The sequence below is a fragment of the Mesoplodon bidens genome, assembly GCF_964165515.1.
Source record: "Mesoplodon bidens genome assembly, chromosome: 6".
Classification (NCBI taxonomy): domain Eukaryota; kingdom Metazoa; phylum Chordata; class Mammalia; order Artiodactyla; family Ziphiidae; genus Mesoplodon; species Mesoplodon bidens.
This window is the reverse complement of record NC_138162.1, coordinates 20,086,659-20,102,851: the sequence shown is the minus strand read 5'-3', so window position 1 is coordinate 20,102,851 and position 16,193 is coordinate 20,086,659. Positions and strand designations below refer to the sequence as shown.

Genomic DNA, 16,193 nt, shown 5'->3' with positions numbered 1-16,193 from the left:
GCCATAGGGTGTTTGTGAGCGCCAGATGTGACGGGGTGAGTATAAGCACCGAACCATCTGGTAAGACCCAGAGAAAGAGATTTGCTTCTGAAACTTCCCCCAGGCAGGCTCTGCGGGCACATTGGACTGGCCATATCAGATTCAGTCCCAGGGATGAGTAAGAACGAAGCAAAAGAAAACTTTGGGGGGAGGGGGTGGAGGTCAGTGGTTTGCAAAGTTAACTGCTTCGGAGGTATTTCTTCCAATTTAGTCACACCTAGTGTATTAGTTTCCTGTGGCTGGTGTAACAAATTACCACAAACTAGGTAGCTTAAAACAGAAGAAATTTGATCTCACAGTTTTGGAGGCCAGAAGTCTGAAATCAAGGTCTTGGGCCAGGCTCACACGCCGTCCGGAAGCTCTGGGGAGATCTGCTCTTTGCCTCTTCAGCTTTGGGTGGCTACAGCATTCCTTGGCTTGTAGAGCCGCATGGCTCCAGTCTGTGGCCATGCTGCCTCCTCTTCTCTGCATTGTCTGTAAATCTCCCACATGTCTCTTATGAGGACACTTGTCATTGCATATAGGGCCCACCCAGATAATCTAGAATGATCTCATCTCAAGATCCTTAAATGAATTACATCTACAAAGAGCCTCTTTTCACATGAGTTTGCGTTCACAGGTTCTGGAGATTAGGTCGTAGGCCTGTCTTTCAGGGGAGCGGCCATTTACCACCTACTAAAAGTAAAGCTGTAGGTATCAAAGACGGAGAAAGTAGGGGTTCTTGGAGGTCTAGTCACCACCACCCTGTTATTCAGGCCTCATGGGTGCTTCTGGGCCTTTGCTCTGGAAACCCTAGGCCTTTAAGTAAAACACTTTGAGAACCACTGCCTTAGTGAAAGGCCAGGGCTGTTAGGAAATTCCTTGGGCAGGGACCCACTTGGTCTGGATCCTCTCCTGGCATTCTGGGATGAGCAGTAACCAGTGACCACAGACATCATGTGCTCACTGAGAAATATCCTTTTAGTGCCTGACATTGGATTTTATGTTGAAGCATGACTCGGGTTAAATATAAAATTCATAGCATATCTTGAGCAACTATTTTGTAGTTATCTATATATAAATCTATTTTACAGTGACACAAATAGAATAGATTATGGAGTGTCAGCATGTAGATAGATTCCAAGTGCTTTTTCACTAATATACCTAATGATTCGTGCTGAGAATATCCATGGGCTCCACTGTACATTTAAATGGATATAATTAAAATAATGAGCTCTATTTTAAAAAATGATACATGAAAAAATATTTTTTTAAAGAAGTTAGAAGGAGCTGCACCACTAATTCACAGTGATATAAGTACTTCTGCAATTCCATTGTTATTAGGATGCCTAATTAAATGTAAAGCATCCGAGAAAAGCAACATTTGGGCTTGTAAATCTAAAGTGTGAAGCTGGGGGAAGAGAAGTCCCCCGTGTTCTCAGTGCAGCGAGGGCTCAGAGGTGTCACCTGTAAGAGAGTGGATGGTTGTGTGCGGTTGTGCTTGTGGGCAAGAGGGTGTGAGAGTCACCTGTGTGAGAGTCAACCTGTGCAAGGCAGACGGGGCATTCAGAGACAGGGTCTAACGCCATCTCGAGCAAACAGGGAAGGCCTCCCAGAGGCAGGGATGTCATCATAATGGCAGCTGCCATCCAAGGAGATCCACTCTGTACAGCTCTCTGGCTCCCCTCCCGCCCCGCGCTGGCAAGGATCACAGTCCCCCTTTAGCAGACAAGGAAACAGACTCAGAGAGGGGAATCTCTGGCCAGAGGTTGTGGGGTTTGTGGACACCCAACCTGTCAGACTCCCAACAGCTCCTCCCTCCCACCAGGATGGCAGATGCTAATGAGGTCCTTGAGAGCAGGAAGGGACCCTAGGTCCGTTAAGACTGGATGGTCAAGCACTCACAGGCCCCGGGGGGTGGGCGTTCTGGGCAGGGAGCTGTTCTATGTCCTTCCCATCCTGTGACATCAGCTGTGGGGAACACTGACAGGGTTGACACCTCAGCTATGGTGGGCCTCTCTGCCGGCCCTGGGAAGCCCATCTGCCCTGAACTTGGGGCTTAGCCCCTTGTGCAGCCGGGGTCGGGACCAGCCAGGGCCAAGCCAGGGAGAGTCCTCAGCTGCCTGCCTGTCCAGCGGCCCCTAGGACCCGTGGGCTGTGTTCTTGCCAGGCTGGTATGGAGGGTCGGACAGGGTCCCTGAGTCCTATCTCTGTGCTCAGCGAGCCTCAGGATGGGCAGGACTGGCCAGTTGTAGCACCCACGTGGTCTCAGCTAGGGAATAGGGATTTCAGCAACTGCTATCACCAGTTTCCCTCAGCACTAGCATCTCCACTCTAGGAGTCACTCTAGACAGTGTCCTGGTTGTACATTTTTGCAGTTGGTCCTCACGAGGCCCTTTGAGTTAGTGTGGGGCTCCCTGCCTCACTGGTGCGGAAACAGGCTCAGAGAGGGTCAGGGCCCACTCAGGGTTCCAAGCTGGCATGACAGTGCTGCGCTTTAAACCCCACTGATTTACTTCCACAGCCCCTGCACTAAAATCTATGCATGTAAGACTCTTCCCCTGCGTTCCCTCGTTCTCTGAACACTTCTTTCCCCTGCCCCCCATATAGACGATATGTACCCCAGAACATCTCCACTGGGGCCACCGTCCTAGGTCCCTTGCAGACATTGCCTTGTGTCTGCATCACAGTGCTGTGGCGTAGGTGCCGTGTTTATCCCCATCGTATGGGTGTGAAGACTGAGGCTCGGGGGTGAAGTCACTTCTGCAGGAACCCACAACTTGAGAGAGTGGCAGTTCTGAGATTTGGCTCTGGGATGATCCAAATTCACAACCCAGTGCTCCTTCCATCTCAGTTCCTCGCATCTCCTTCCCACCGGGCCATCAGGCAGCCTCTGCTCTCTCTTCGTGGTTTGCAGACAGCCTCCTCTCTGTGTCCTCACATGGTAGAGAAATAGCGGGAAAGAGATCTCTCTCCTTCTTCTAAGGCCACAGTCCTATCAGATAAGGGCCCTACTGTTCTGATCGTGTTTAATCTTAATTACGTCCTGAAGGCCCTATCTCCAGATACAGTCACATGGGGTATTAGGACTTCACCACGTGAAGCGGGGGTGGGGAGACACAGTGCAGTCATAGGACCACCCCAGTGGCCTTTCTCTGCCCCCTCGTCATCAGCTGGAGCCTTCCTTCTCTCTCTCTGCTCAGTTCCCCAACCTGGGAGAAAGTTGAGAGCTGGGCAGGACAGTGGGCATGATAAAACCCATATTCTTGTGGTAGATGGAGCTGGAAGCCCAGAGAAGAGAAGGGTCTTGTCCAGAGTCACAGAGCAAGCCCACTGCTGATCCAGGAGGAGATCCCGGGTCCTGCCTCCCAGCCCGGGCACCTCCGCTAAGCTCCAGTTGGTATGCTACCTGGCCTTGCCTGAGCATGCCTGAGCCTGGGCCTTGAAGTTCACGGTCCAGCTGCTTCTCTGGAGCACTGGAGAGGGCTGGACATGGCCAGGGCAGCATCCACAGGCCTGGAACATGACCTGATTCCCCAGCTTGTGCATGCCTCAGCTTCCCCACCACTGCCAGGAGGATGAGGGGGCTCTTATAACACAGAGAGTCTCACTGAAAGGAGAACAGTTCAAGAGTGGATGGCCGGGACCTGGCTTCGTGCCTTGGCCTGCCACCAACCTTGTGTGTGGCCCTGGGCAAGTCGCAGCCCTGCTCTAGGCCTCAGGGCCCACCCTCGATATTGAGCGTATTAACTTGAGGATATTTTCTCCTATTTGAAGAGCCACCTAGAGGCCAGATTGTGGGGGGGCCAAGTGTTGGCTCCGTGGCCTCCCCCTCAGTGAGCCTTTTGGCCTGTGTGTTCCCTACTGTAAAGCAGGGTGAGCTCTGCAGCCCTTGCACCAAGGAGCAAAGGGAAGGGCACCACGTGCTCTGCATACATCAAGCCACTGAAACCCCTGCTGCTCAAAGTGCCATTGAGGACTAGCAGCACCTGCCTCCACTGGGTGCTTGTTAGAAATGCAGAATCTCAGGCCAAGCCCCAGACCTGCCGAACCAAATCTGCATTTTACCAAGATTCTCAGCTGATCTATGGTCACACTGAAGCTTGAGAAGAACTGATTTCAACCAGCCAGAGCTTTTCTTGCAGGTCTCTTGTAACTCCAGTTACAAGAGTTACTTGTCACATTTAGATCCCAGCTTTTCCATCTGCAAAATGGTTGCAGTTTGAGCCATCCTAGTCCAGTGATTTTCAAACTGTGTTCCTTGGAGCCCCAGGGTTCCCTGGAGGACCCTCAGGGGCAGCGGTGGGGACCTGTGCTTTAAGGTGAGGGTCACATGAGAGGTGGGTCTATAGCTAAAAATTTTGCAACCCCCTTGGGGGGCGCTCCCAGGTAGGTCTGGGGCGAGTCTGGGGTCCACACTGAGCAGACTGTCTTCTTTCCCAGGGAGCGCTTGAAGCGCAGCCAGAAGAGCACCAAGGTGGAGGGGCCAGAGCCTGTGCCGGCCGAGGCCTCGCTGAGCGCCGAGCAGGGAACGATGACAGAGGTGAAGGTCAAGACGGAGCTGCCCGATGATTACATCCAGGAGGTGATCTGGCAGGGCGAGGCCAAGGAGGAGAAGAAGGGGGTGAGCAAGGATGGGACCGGCGACGTGCCTGCCGAGATCTGCGTGGTGATTGGCGGTGTCCGCAACCAGCAGACCCTGGGTGAGCGCCCGTCCGCAGGGTCGGGCTGGGGCCAGGGTGGGAACGTGGAGCCGGAGTGCTAGGGAGGGAGGCCTGGGATGCCTGTCCCTCCCCGGCTGCGAGAGCCTTCTGTGGCTGCCCTCAGGGAAGGGCCTCAGCTCCTGACACTTGCCTTTGCCTGCTCAGCTCTGCTCTGAGCTCTTGTCTTCCCACCTGACGTGGCAAAACCCTACCTGTCCTTTTAAGACTTTGCTCAAGTCAGATGCCTGGAACTTTCTACAGGCCCGGCGAATCTCTCACACCATGGGGCTCTCACGCCCCAGATGGGTCCAGCACAGCCTGTATCACTCGGTGTCCTAAATGCCCATCTGCATTTCTTCCTCCTGGGCTTCCCTGGGGGCCTCTGGGGGCAGCTTTCAGTGTGGGTCCTGCTCAGACCAGTTGTCCAGGCAGGATGAGATGGGTGGCAGTCTGGCACCTTCTCCCGCCTCTTCTGGTCTGGGCCAGGCTCAGAGGAGCTCAGTAGAAACGAGCTTCTTAGAAACCATCTCTCCCCGCTACATTACAGCGTGAGGCAGGGGATACCCCTTAGGGGCTGCCTGCACTCCTGCCAGTTTGCAAACGCAAATGCCCACAAACCCCGAAAGATACGTTTATTTAGCATCGTGGAGATGAGCCAGACGGGCAGGTGGTAGGTGGTAGGGCCTGGGTCCAGCTGGAGAGCCCACGCCTCACATACGGTAACTAGGTGGGGAGACGGGCTCAGCATGGCCAGATCTCTGGACAGAGCACATGCCAGAAATGAGAATTTTAATGTAAATTCTTTTGGCTTTAAACGTTGGTGACTAATTTGACTTTTAAAATCTGCCAAACAAAACATATCTGTGGGTCAGAGTCATTCCATGGGCCGCCAGTTTGCAACCCCAGTCTGTAAAATACAGTCCACATGCCTCAGCCTGGCACGGAGACCTCGCCTAGTCTGTTCCCAGGTCTCTGTTTCCATCTGTGCCCTCCTCCGCATTCCTGTGCTCAGGAGGCCGCCTCGATCCCCTCTGCCTGTCCCTCCTGGGGCAGCTCTGCCCACCTCCTCCTGGCTTCCAGGCTCGTCCCATGTGTGGCAGGCAGGGGAGGCTGCCCTGTGTCTGCTTCCCCAAGTTTAGACTCAAGACCTCTTGCCTTTTCTTCCCAGCCGCCGGGGATCAGCCTCAAGTTCCCTTTCCCAGCTGTTCCTGGGCTGGTTGTGGCCACCATCAATGCACCTGGGTCACTGTGGCGTCCTGCTAACAGCTATGCCTCTGTGTCTTTCTGCCCTCACCTGCCATCTACTCTGGCTGCCAGGGACCTTGACAAAAATGAAACACTGACCATGTCACTCCCCACTGTATCTAAGGTCAAGGCCATAGCATCAAGGTCCTCCATAACCTGAGCCCCATAGCCCCCCTTTCTTATTTCTTTCTTCCCGGTCCTTTCATTCCAGCACAGTTCGCTCTTCTGCAGCATTTCCTACCCTTTGCTCCTGCTGTTCTCTCTCCCTGGAATGCCTTTGCCGAAATCCAACCCAGTTTGCAAGACTACCTCCAGTGCTCCCTCCTCCCAGAAGCCTTCCTTGATCTCTTCTGGTCAGAAGTGGTCTGTTTCTGCCCTGCCCTTCAGGGGGCACTTCCCATTATCCACTTGAGATTAGAGGGGCCCTGTCGGCACCTGCCTCTGCTACAAGATGGGCAGCTCCTGGAGATGAGAGCTCCAGGACCTGTCTGATCTGTGTCTGTGCTCCCTACTCCCACCACACAATTCCTAGCAAGGTACTAGTTTCTAGGAAGCCTTGTTGTCATTGGTGCTATAGCTGTCAGAATGAGGCTAGGTTATGCCACAGTAACAAAAGACCCTAAAAAGTAATGAGATCTTGGTAGCTCAGAACCACAAAGGTTCATTTATTTCTTAGTCCCACTACATGTCCATTGTGGGTCACTTGGGGGCTCTGCTCTGTTCTGGACCCAGGCTTAAAGCAGCCATTGTCTGGAATGCCGCCAGCCAAGTGACAGAGGGAAAGACAGCTCTGGGGGGACTCATGTGCCAGCTGCAATCCACAAGTGAGATGTGTTCATTCCCTGCACAGTCATTGGCCAGGTTAGTCAGGTGGCCCCGCCCAACCTCAGAGAGGTGGGGAAATGCCATTTCCCATGTCACAGAAGGGGGGATGAACCAGAAATATCTGCTGAAGAGCATGAGTGACTTAGCCCAGTGTCAAGTGAAAGAAGAGTCTTTTCTGGGGCCTGCGTCTGACCTCCCTCCACCAGTGTTCACTCCCCAAGGCCTAGGACTGTGTTAGCCACTCATGGATGTGTTAGTTGACTGAGGAGAGGACCTGCCCTTACTCACTTTAAGACTCACTGGACCCAGGAGTTATTTATGCCCTTCCCTGGGAGATGCCCAGTGAAGCGTAGTTGAATCTGAACCTTGAGGTGGGGCCAGCAGTCAGGATTCAGTGGGGAGAGCCTGGAGTGGCCATGCTCTGGAAATGCTGGGAGTCCTCCCTGGGCCACCTCCCTGCACAGTGAGAGGCCCCAGGGCTTCATGCCAGCCACAGACTCTGGTTTCCAGCTCAGCTGCTACTCAGCAATAGGTTCCTTGGCCTTGCTGTGCCTTAGTGTCCTCTTCTGTTAAAGGAGACATGCTCCCTGTCCTGGCCACCTCATAGGTGTGGGAACCGAAGGGGACAGTGTTGTGCAAGGAGAATGAGCTCGGCTCCTCGGGCTGGGAGTGGATCCAGGCTCCCTGACTTAATGGCTGTTGCACCTTGGGCAAACTGCTTGACCTCTCTGTGCCTCAGTTCTCACAGTTGCAAATTCATGGGGTTAGATGAGGATTCAATAGGATAATGTGTATAAAGTGCTCAACATTATACTTAGTAAATAATTCGCTGTTGTTAGCAGTAATACTGCCAGTTAGCAGTATCGGTAGTATAAAGTACCTCTTTGAGAGGAAAGAGTAGTAATAATTTCTGCTTTTTTCCCAGGTCTGAGGAATAAGCCAGTGTGATGTAGAGAAGAAGCAGGATAGAAAAGAAAGTTGGCACTGGGTGAGGTGTCAGAAGACATGGCTTCTAGTTGGTTCTCGGTTTTCTCCCCTGAGCTTCTTCTAGTACTGCCCCCCTAGAATCCAGGGATGTTGAAGATGTTATGCAATTTCTGAGTAACCTGCTTTTGGAAGACTTCTTTGGAAAAGGTGTAAAAACCACAGTTAGAAGTGGAGCCACCATTTTGGAGCCGGTACCAAAACAGGGCCAGGGCACTCCCTGCTGGTCATGATGGCTCATCTCACATCCATCAAGGCACACCTTCCTCCTTGAGGGTGTAGTTTCTTCTGCCAAGGGTCAGGCTCAGAGGAATCTGGCTTGGCCTTTTAGTAGCAGGAAAGAAAGGCAATTTAAAAAAAAAAATCAATGTTAGAATTGAACATTTTGAACTCATCTCATCTCAAAGAGGCAAGTAGATATTATCTTATGGGCCACGTCCGAGCAATTGCTGCTGGCTATTAGGAGTTCTGTGTTGAAGATTCTAAAGGGTGGCATGATTGATTATTGATGTCTGTCATGGATGTGGAAGTGGGCAGAGGAGGTCCACATGCTAGATGTGGCACTCAGACCCCCTTATTTTATAGAGGGACAAACAAAGGCCTGGGAAATGGAAGAGATTTGCCACTCCACCTCACAGCATCCGCCTCCCACCTGCTCCTGGAAGTAAAACAAGGAAGGAAAGCATTCCCATGGATTTGGCCGGGACAGAATGCTGGTTAGAGCCATCCCTTTAAATGAGCTTGTGCCACAGTGTGCTTCTGTGCCCTGGTGGCTGGGCGCCGTGCAGCGAACATGTTCCCAGGGCACTTGGCAGGGGTGCGCAGGGCTGTGGCCGGGCTCTGTTGCTGAATAGAATAGTGTTCCTGTTCGGTCACCCAGTGCTGTGCCATGAGGGAACCTCCTGCTTGCCTTTTCTCTGAGTTCCATTGGCCTGTTCCCACCCCGAAGTCCTCACTGGCCCTTTAACAGCCATCAGACAAACAGCGTTCCTAGTGACACAAACATTATCTGAGGCACTTCCCATGGAGGAGCTTGGGTCTGGACACATGGGTGGCATTTGGCAGCTTCTCAGACTAGTAGAGTCGGGAGGGGCATCAGTGCCCAGGAGGCTGGCTGCCAAGCCTGCAGTCATTGCTGCTACTTTCCTGCTGCCCAGAAATTCTTTGTGCTGAAAAGGGTATCTCTCAGTCTTGAGAGACTGAGAAAAGGGTATCTCTCTCCTTTTTTAGCAAGAAGAGCAGAGACAATACTGACTGTGACAACTTTGTTGGATAAAACCAGAAGTGAAAGGCATCCCTAACTGATCACTGCACACTGTCCCAACAGTGTACCTCAGAATCCTTCTCAACACAGTATACTAGGAAGTCACTGCCAGTCAGCTAGAATTGAAAAATCTGAAGTAGAAACCTGCTCATCAACCTTGTCTTAGATGATGAAGACAAGGTGAGCTGGGTTTACACCAAAAAGCAACTAGCCCGTGGAGCATTTCCTGGAGGAATGGTGCAGAAGAGATGATGGAGTCTAAGTATTCACAACTTAGAGCATTTTGGTGGGATGGGACGGGGCAGACATATTGCAAGTAGCCCTAACCAATACAGGAAAGTCACCAGGAGGTGATTTCAGCTCATAAAAGGGAGGACTCTGTGATTATGGGAAGTGTTTGGTAACTGAATACAGGCCTGTGAAGGAGTGAGTTCCTGTCCTGGAGATGGGTAAGCAGAGGAGGGTCACGACCAGGTACAGGAGGGAGAGTCAGTCAGCTGGGAGCCTGGATCCTGCAAGGATGTTTCTAAGCAGCAAGCTTTGGGCACCAGGGGTGGTGGTGTTTTCACACACACAGGGCTGCCCAGGGAGGAGGGGCAGGGAAAGAGGAGGTGGGGGCTTGGCCACAGCTCTGGAAGGAGCAACAGAAGAGCAGACAGCCATTCAGATACAGCCACATGGGTTTCGGGCTCTTATAAACCCAGGCAGCGAAGGTGCCAGGTCCCGCTTTGTAGGGCCAGCTGATAGTTTCCTGTTTCAGTCGGCGTTGGCAGGGCTCTGGGCCTGAGCCTGCCAGAACCTACACTCAGCTGTTTGCTGCAGCCACTCAGAAAGGAGGGGGTCTGGCCTCCCTCTCAGGTGCGTCTTATCCCAGCTGCTGACTCTCCATCTGGTGGTCCAGGGTGGGATGGGGTTCCTGATCGGAGGGTCTCCGTGGGAAAGGGCCCCTGGACTGTAAGCCAAAAGACCTGGTGTCTGCCCCGCTGTGGGGCTCAGGATGTTAAGGCTCCCTTAACCTCTCTGAGCCATACTGTCTTCATTGATCAGTGGGTGTAATAACGTCTGCCTGTCTTTCCAGTAGGATTGTTGAGGTCAGACTGAAGTAATAGGTATGAAAGTGGTTTTGAGGGGGACAAAAAATGCAAAACAGATAGCAGTGGTATTAGCCAAAGCCTTAGACGTTGACACATCCGGGGTTACCTCTGGAATGATAGGAAGCTGAAAGACCAATGGCTTCAAACTTCTTTTCTTCAATATCTCCTAAAAGAATTTTGAGAAACTATATTCTCTTTCACATTTTTGAGTTGACGTCTAACGTTTTCATCCAAAGTTTGATTAATTACAAAGGATATAATTTCTGACGTGTTGTATTGTTTTTTTAAAATGTGGCATTTTGGAAGTAAAACTGTGAACCACTCTTCTAAGTGTATCCAAGGGAATCCAAACCCCACCGCTTTTGATATCCACCATCATCCTTTTAAAAAACATATGAACAGGCTCATCTTTAACAGTCAGAAGTTTTACATCTTTCCTTTTTCTCCTTGAACTCATATTTACAGCCTGCTTCCCTCACAGGGTTTTATCCTAATGTAATATATTTTTTATGCTTGAGAGTCTTTTATTGATCACTGTTTCACACTCATCTCCCACAAGATGTATGTAAATTGAAATAGAAATTTCTAAAAAATACATTGGAATCACAAAGCTGTACATTTTAAAACGTTTGTTTTTCCTGATGGAGTTGCTATTAGCATACAATTTGTCAAAAACAAATTTAGATAAATAGCAAACATAAAAGTAAAAAATTATTGAAAATGCACCTCTTAATGAAATGGATGAGCCTTTATTTCTTCTTCAATTGGCTCATGTTTCTGTGAATTAATATTTCTTATTGTTGAGTGAGACAAGATTCAGCATTCGTTTAATTCCTTTTTTTCCATTTTCTTTTTTTTTAAATATATTTATTTAATTTATTTATTTTTGGCTGCGTTGGGTCTTCATTGCTGCACGCGGGCTTTCTCTAGTTGCAGTGAGCAGGGGCTACTCTTCGTTGTGGTGTGCGGGCTTCCCATTGCAGTGGCTTCTCTTGTTGCGGAGCACGGGCTCTAGGCTCATGGGCTTCAGTAGTTGTGGCACGCAGGCTCAGTAGTTGTGGCTCACGGGCTCTAGAGTGCAGGCTCAGTAGTTGTGGCGCACGGGCTTAGTTGCTCCGCGGCATGTGGGATCTTCCCGGACCAGGGCTCGAACCCGTGTCCCCTGCATTGGCAGGTGGATCCTTAACCACTGTGCCAGCAGGGAAGCCCTCCATTTTCTTAAGTGTAAGTGCTTAGAAGGCTTGATCACATAAATAAGGAGCCAGGGGTGGAGGCAGTCTTGTTTTATCAGTGTCACTCAATTCTTTGAACACCTTCCAGTTTGTATGCCAAAAATCACACAGGGGTCTATCATCAGATGTTATTTTCAGTGGTCTCTTCGCTGACAACTCCATTAGATTCTTCTTCAATTTTGTTGAAAGCAAAGAATTAGAAATCACCCAATTTACAGAAGAAATTATTCCCAGTCATCGGATCCACCCACTTCCTAAGTCCAACACAGCATCTCTTTGCCTGGAGCCTTGAGATGTTCATCCCCCTTGGACAGCACCATGGTGGGATTAGGGGTGGGTAAAAGAACCATTGTGTTTGTCGTGTGGAGAAGGGTGACGGTGAGGAGAACCAGCTGAGTGGGGCCTCCCTGCCCTCCATGTTCTCTGGCCCGTTGGTTTTAGGAAGAAATGCATTGGGAATTGATTCTCTTAAAATTCCCTGTGCTCATACATCCTCAGGGGATTTGTACTCTACTTGGAAGACCGTGGTCCCGAGGACATTTGGTCTGAGTCCCAGCCCCAGAGAGCCTCAGGAAACCTACTTGTCCACGACTTACCTCTCCAGGCCCCCTGTCCCCCAGCAGGCCGTGCGTGGGCCAGCTCTGCTGCTTCTTAGGACCAAGGGGGCAGGGTGCTCCTGAGCATGTGATCTATGAATAGCGGCTCCCGAGACTCTCTGAGCTAAATACGGGAGTGCCTGTTGTAAGGAGCCATCTGTCTGTCCCCCCACCTTGTGTTTTTCTTCTCTCCTTCACCTGCTCTGGATTTCTGCCTTGTTGCATTTTGTGTATCCTGAAAGGTGGTGGAGCTGATCTGGAGCTCTCTGGGTGCCAGTGATTGAGTTCAGGCATGCTGCCCACATTCCTCTTCTACCTCTCTCTTCCCACTTCTCCCTCCAGTGGCTTCGGGAACTCCACCCACCTGCTCTCACCTGGCCTCACTTGGTCTGTCCAGTGCTCTTGGGAAGGGAGCTTAAGCCAGGCTCTCTGCCAGGTGGTTACAGAAAATGCTAGACAGATGCTCTTCATCAGTGCCTGTGGATTCTTGTTGTGTCACTAGTGACAACGGGATGGGGGAGAGGAAAAGGCTTGTGCCTGTGTGCTGACGTGTCCGGCCAGCCATCCCAGGCAGTCGCTCCCAAGGCTCTTGATAGGGCGCTCTGGGGGTCCTGTGGCGGTACCAGACCTGGTAGGGGGGTTCTGCTGCCCTGCAGTGTTAGGGGGAGCCCCATGACTGAAGGGGGTTCCTTGGCATCCAGAGGTAACCTGGCATGGTGGCAGTAGGATGGCTCTGGATCCCTGAAGCCAGCTTTGAGCCCAATTCCTCACTAGCCACTATCTGAGTGGCCCCAGTCCTGGACCACCTGGCCCCTAGAACTTTCAAGTTCATGGTTGAAGTGGCCGTTGAGTTGTCTCAACCACATGAGGACTGGGAAGATGGAGGATGGAAATGAGACCTGGGTGCACTCGGTAACTGGTAGCCGTTAGCAGGCGCCCTCTCTTCTTGGCATTCTCCCGGGGGCTGACTGTGTGGTGGTCCCACACATGGGCCCGGGAGCAGGACAGATCTGGTGACCTCTGGCCCGATGTGTTCCCCCTCATCTGAAAAATGGGGATAATAATCACCTTCCTGTGTGGATTTGTGAAGATGAGCTGAGCCGATGCGTGAGAAGCCCCTGAGTCCAGAGCCCGCTCCCACTAGCTGGCTGCGTGAAGTGGGCAAGTTGCTGCTTCCGCACCGTGCAGTGGGGTGCAGTGGGGTGCAGTGGGGTCAGAGGCCAGCCTGTGCAGAGACGTTGGAGAGGCGCAAGTGAAATGAGTTGCAGCGCCTGCACTTAGTAGGCCGAGAGAGATGGAGACAAAGGACAGGAGGGTAGCTGGGGAAGGCGGAGTGAAGAAGCGGGCGGGGCAGGGAGTCAGGCAGCGGGGAGGGGGACCTTCTGAGCGGGGAGCCTCCGTCCGTGAGGGCCCTCCAGTGCCCACTGCACCAGCCTGGGGTACACGGTGGCCGTGGGCCAGGGGGACACAAGGCCACAGCACACATGGGGTACATCCTCCCTGGAGGGTCATTTGCTGGAAGGATTACAGGGAGAAATGTTAGGTTATAACCACGTGATGGGTAACTTTATGTTAACATCCATGTTATGAATCAGGACAGAGGAAACACAAAACTGCAGGGGAATCTGGGCCTGTGGCTGCTGTTCTCCCATACCCCAGCCTCCCTTGGAGAAGTGTGGCTGCCCCTTAGCCAGCACAAGCTCATTAGTGAAAAAGTAGACAGCGTGATCTTGTCCAACCCTCTCGTGTGTGGTTGGGGAGACTGAGGCACTGAGAGGTCAGGAGACTGGCCAGCCCTAGACTCAGAGCCCTCCTCACTGGGCCCCGTCTTTAAGGGCTCTTTCTGATTTCTTACTAGTTTAGATGGAAAAGCGCCGGAAGGCAGCCCTCACGGTGAATCTGTGCGAAGGCCGTATTCAGGGCCCAAGCGTTGAGATATGCATCTGGTACATGATGGCTGAGGGGCAGGAGGACCCGACCGGGGCCAGCATGAGGGCGGGGGCGTGGCTGAGTGCAGCCGTCAGCTGCAGACCCCTGAGTATACAGGGCCTGCTAGCCTCTGCAGGGACACAGGGAGCCACCTGTTCCACCCATCACTGCCACCGGTCAGCAAATCTGAGCCTGCCCGGGACTCTGGAAGACGTGCTGCTGGAGGGATGGTAGAGCACGTGGGAATCTGGAAGTCAGGAATGTCGGGACCTTTTCGGCAGCACTTGCTGTGGGCTGCAGCTCTGAAACAAGCCAAGGGGAGAAAGGAGTTCCGTGGCCAAATTTGTTGGGAGACCTGGGGTTAACAGTCCGCTGGGTTCCTTTACTGCAGGACCTCTCCCAGCGGGCGCAGCTCCAGTGCATGGTGCCTCCCCAGATGGGCCGCGCCTCCCCCTTGCTTGATCACAGGCTCCTCTCCCTGGGACGCATTCAGGAAGTTGGGTCCCAGAGCACTTTGGGGAAAGCTGACAGTAACAGCAGCTCTCCTTTACCGAGTGCTTGCTTTGTACTAGGAGCTGTGCTTCGTGGCCACAGTATTACTGCTCATATTATTGCTCACCCCCCCTCTTCCCCACCCCCCGCCAATGAGGTGGGTAGCATTTTACTGTGTCCATTTTATAGAGAGGAAGCCTGAGGTGTGGGTGTTTCCATGACTTGTCCAGGGCCCCAGGCTTGTGTGTGGTGAGCCGGGATTGGAACCCAGGCTTGCTGACACTGCTGCACTGTGGGGCTGCCACTCTGTTGCACTCTCCCCACGTACCAGCCTCCCTGCCCATCCAGCCCCTTCTGCAGACAAGAGCACTTGCAGCCTGGGGTCTTAGGGTGAGTGGGGGGCAGGCAGGGCCTTGAACTCAGGTGTCCCTCCTGCCAACACACACTGCTCTGTCCTGAGACTCCGTGCCAAGCAAGGGGTCTGCTCTGCCCTGGGGCCAGGAGAGGGCCCGAAGCTGGCGAACTGTGCCCCTGTGATTCTCTGAATGAGTTGAGGCCTGTGAGCAAAGGCTGCATGTACCCTTGGCTGTCTGTGGATTGAGGGAGAAGCCAGTGGGACTGGCCTGCTTATAAACAGTGTCAACTGGGTGGGTGAGTCGGGGACATCGCAGCCTGCAGGCTCTGTCCATCAGCCTACACTTACTGTATGGTTTGAGGAAAGACCTTGGGTACGGAGGGCAGTTGGAGAAACTGAGGCCCAGGTCTAGTGGCAGAGAGGGGTAGAGCTGGGGCTTCGAGACCTCATCCAGAAGTGCGTCAAGTCTAAACAAGTCTTCCCCATCACAGGCTGTGGCCTCGGTCCTTTGGGGAGAGACTCCCCCTTCCCTGGGCTGCCTGCCCCTCCACCTCCCCCAGTCTTTCCCTTCTCCTGCTCAAGGCCCCTGACTGCGGCCCCTTGCTATAGCCGTGTCAGGGTCCCGCACTGTGCCCACCAGGTCCTGCACTTGGCCGTCGTAGCACAGCCACTCTGCACGTCCTCTTGCCTGGTGGCCTGTCTGCTTCCCATCAGACGGAGGGCAGCGATCGCGTCTTGCTTACGGTTGGGGCCTCGGTGCCGGGCATGGGAAGACGCTCAATAAATTCCTGATCGGTTGAAGGAGAATTAGCAGAAACCGTTGAAGTGTGCGTTGGAGGCATAGGGAGGGAGTCCAGGTCTTTATTACTCAGTGACAGATGAATAGAACAGCAGGACGCCGTGAATTTACTGAGCCCCCGCTGTGTGCCAGTCATGGGTCTAAAGACGGAAATATACACTCTGATCTTTGCCCTCCGTGTGTTTATATTTTTCCCAGTAAGACAAGGGTAACACGTATAAAACCACTGAAAAACAGGCTGCTAAATTCCATGCTGGTTTGGATGACAGCGTTCCCTTGAGTGACCCACAGTAGCAAAGTGGCACTGCCACCTGGGGGCCTGCTGACTCACAGGTTGTAGCTCATTCATCCTGATCTTGGTCATGCAGGTATCATAGTCCTGTTTTACAGGTGAGGAAGCTGAGGCTCGGACCGGAAAAGGAATGTTCCTGCGATCAAACAGCTAGCGGGTAGCAGAGCTGAGCTCACGGTCAGGCTCCGAGCCCAGTGCTCTTCTGACTTAACCTGATACTTGGAATTCACACCCAGTAGCCGGGCCTCTGGCCCGAGGTTGGAGACTGCAGGCAGTGGGAGTTGATGCTCCCACTCACCGACTGTCCGCACTCGTGGTAGGAATACTACTCATGCTTCCTTCAGTCTTCACATAGATGCTCTTAT

General features: G+C 52.6%; 1 protein-coding gene across 10 annotated transcripts in view; it reads left to right on the top strand.

Annotated features, from left to right (window-relative positions):
* Nucleotides 1–16,193, top strand: part of ZNF618 (zinc finger protein 618) — a 187,137-nt gene that overhangs the window by 113,446 nt on the left and 57,498 nt on the right. For all 10 annotated transcript variants that reach the window (XM_081238103.1, XM_081238107.1, XM_081238106.1 and 7 more), the window contains exon 3: nt 4,462–4,721. In XM_081238103.1, the coding sequence (XP_081094229.1) occupies nt 4,462–4,721 (260 nt within the window). The remainder of the gene's footprint in view (nt 1–4,461; nt 4,722–16,193) is intronic.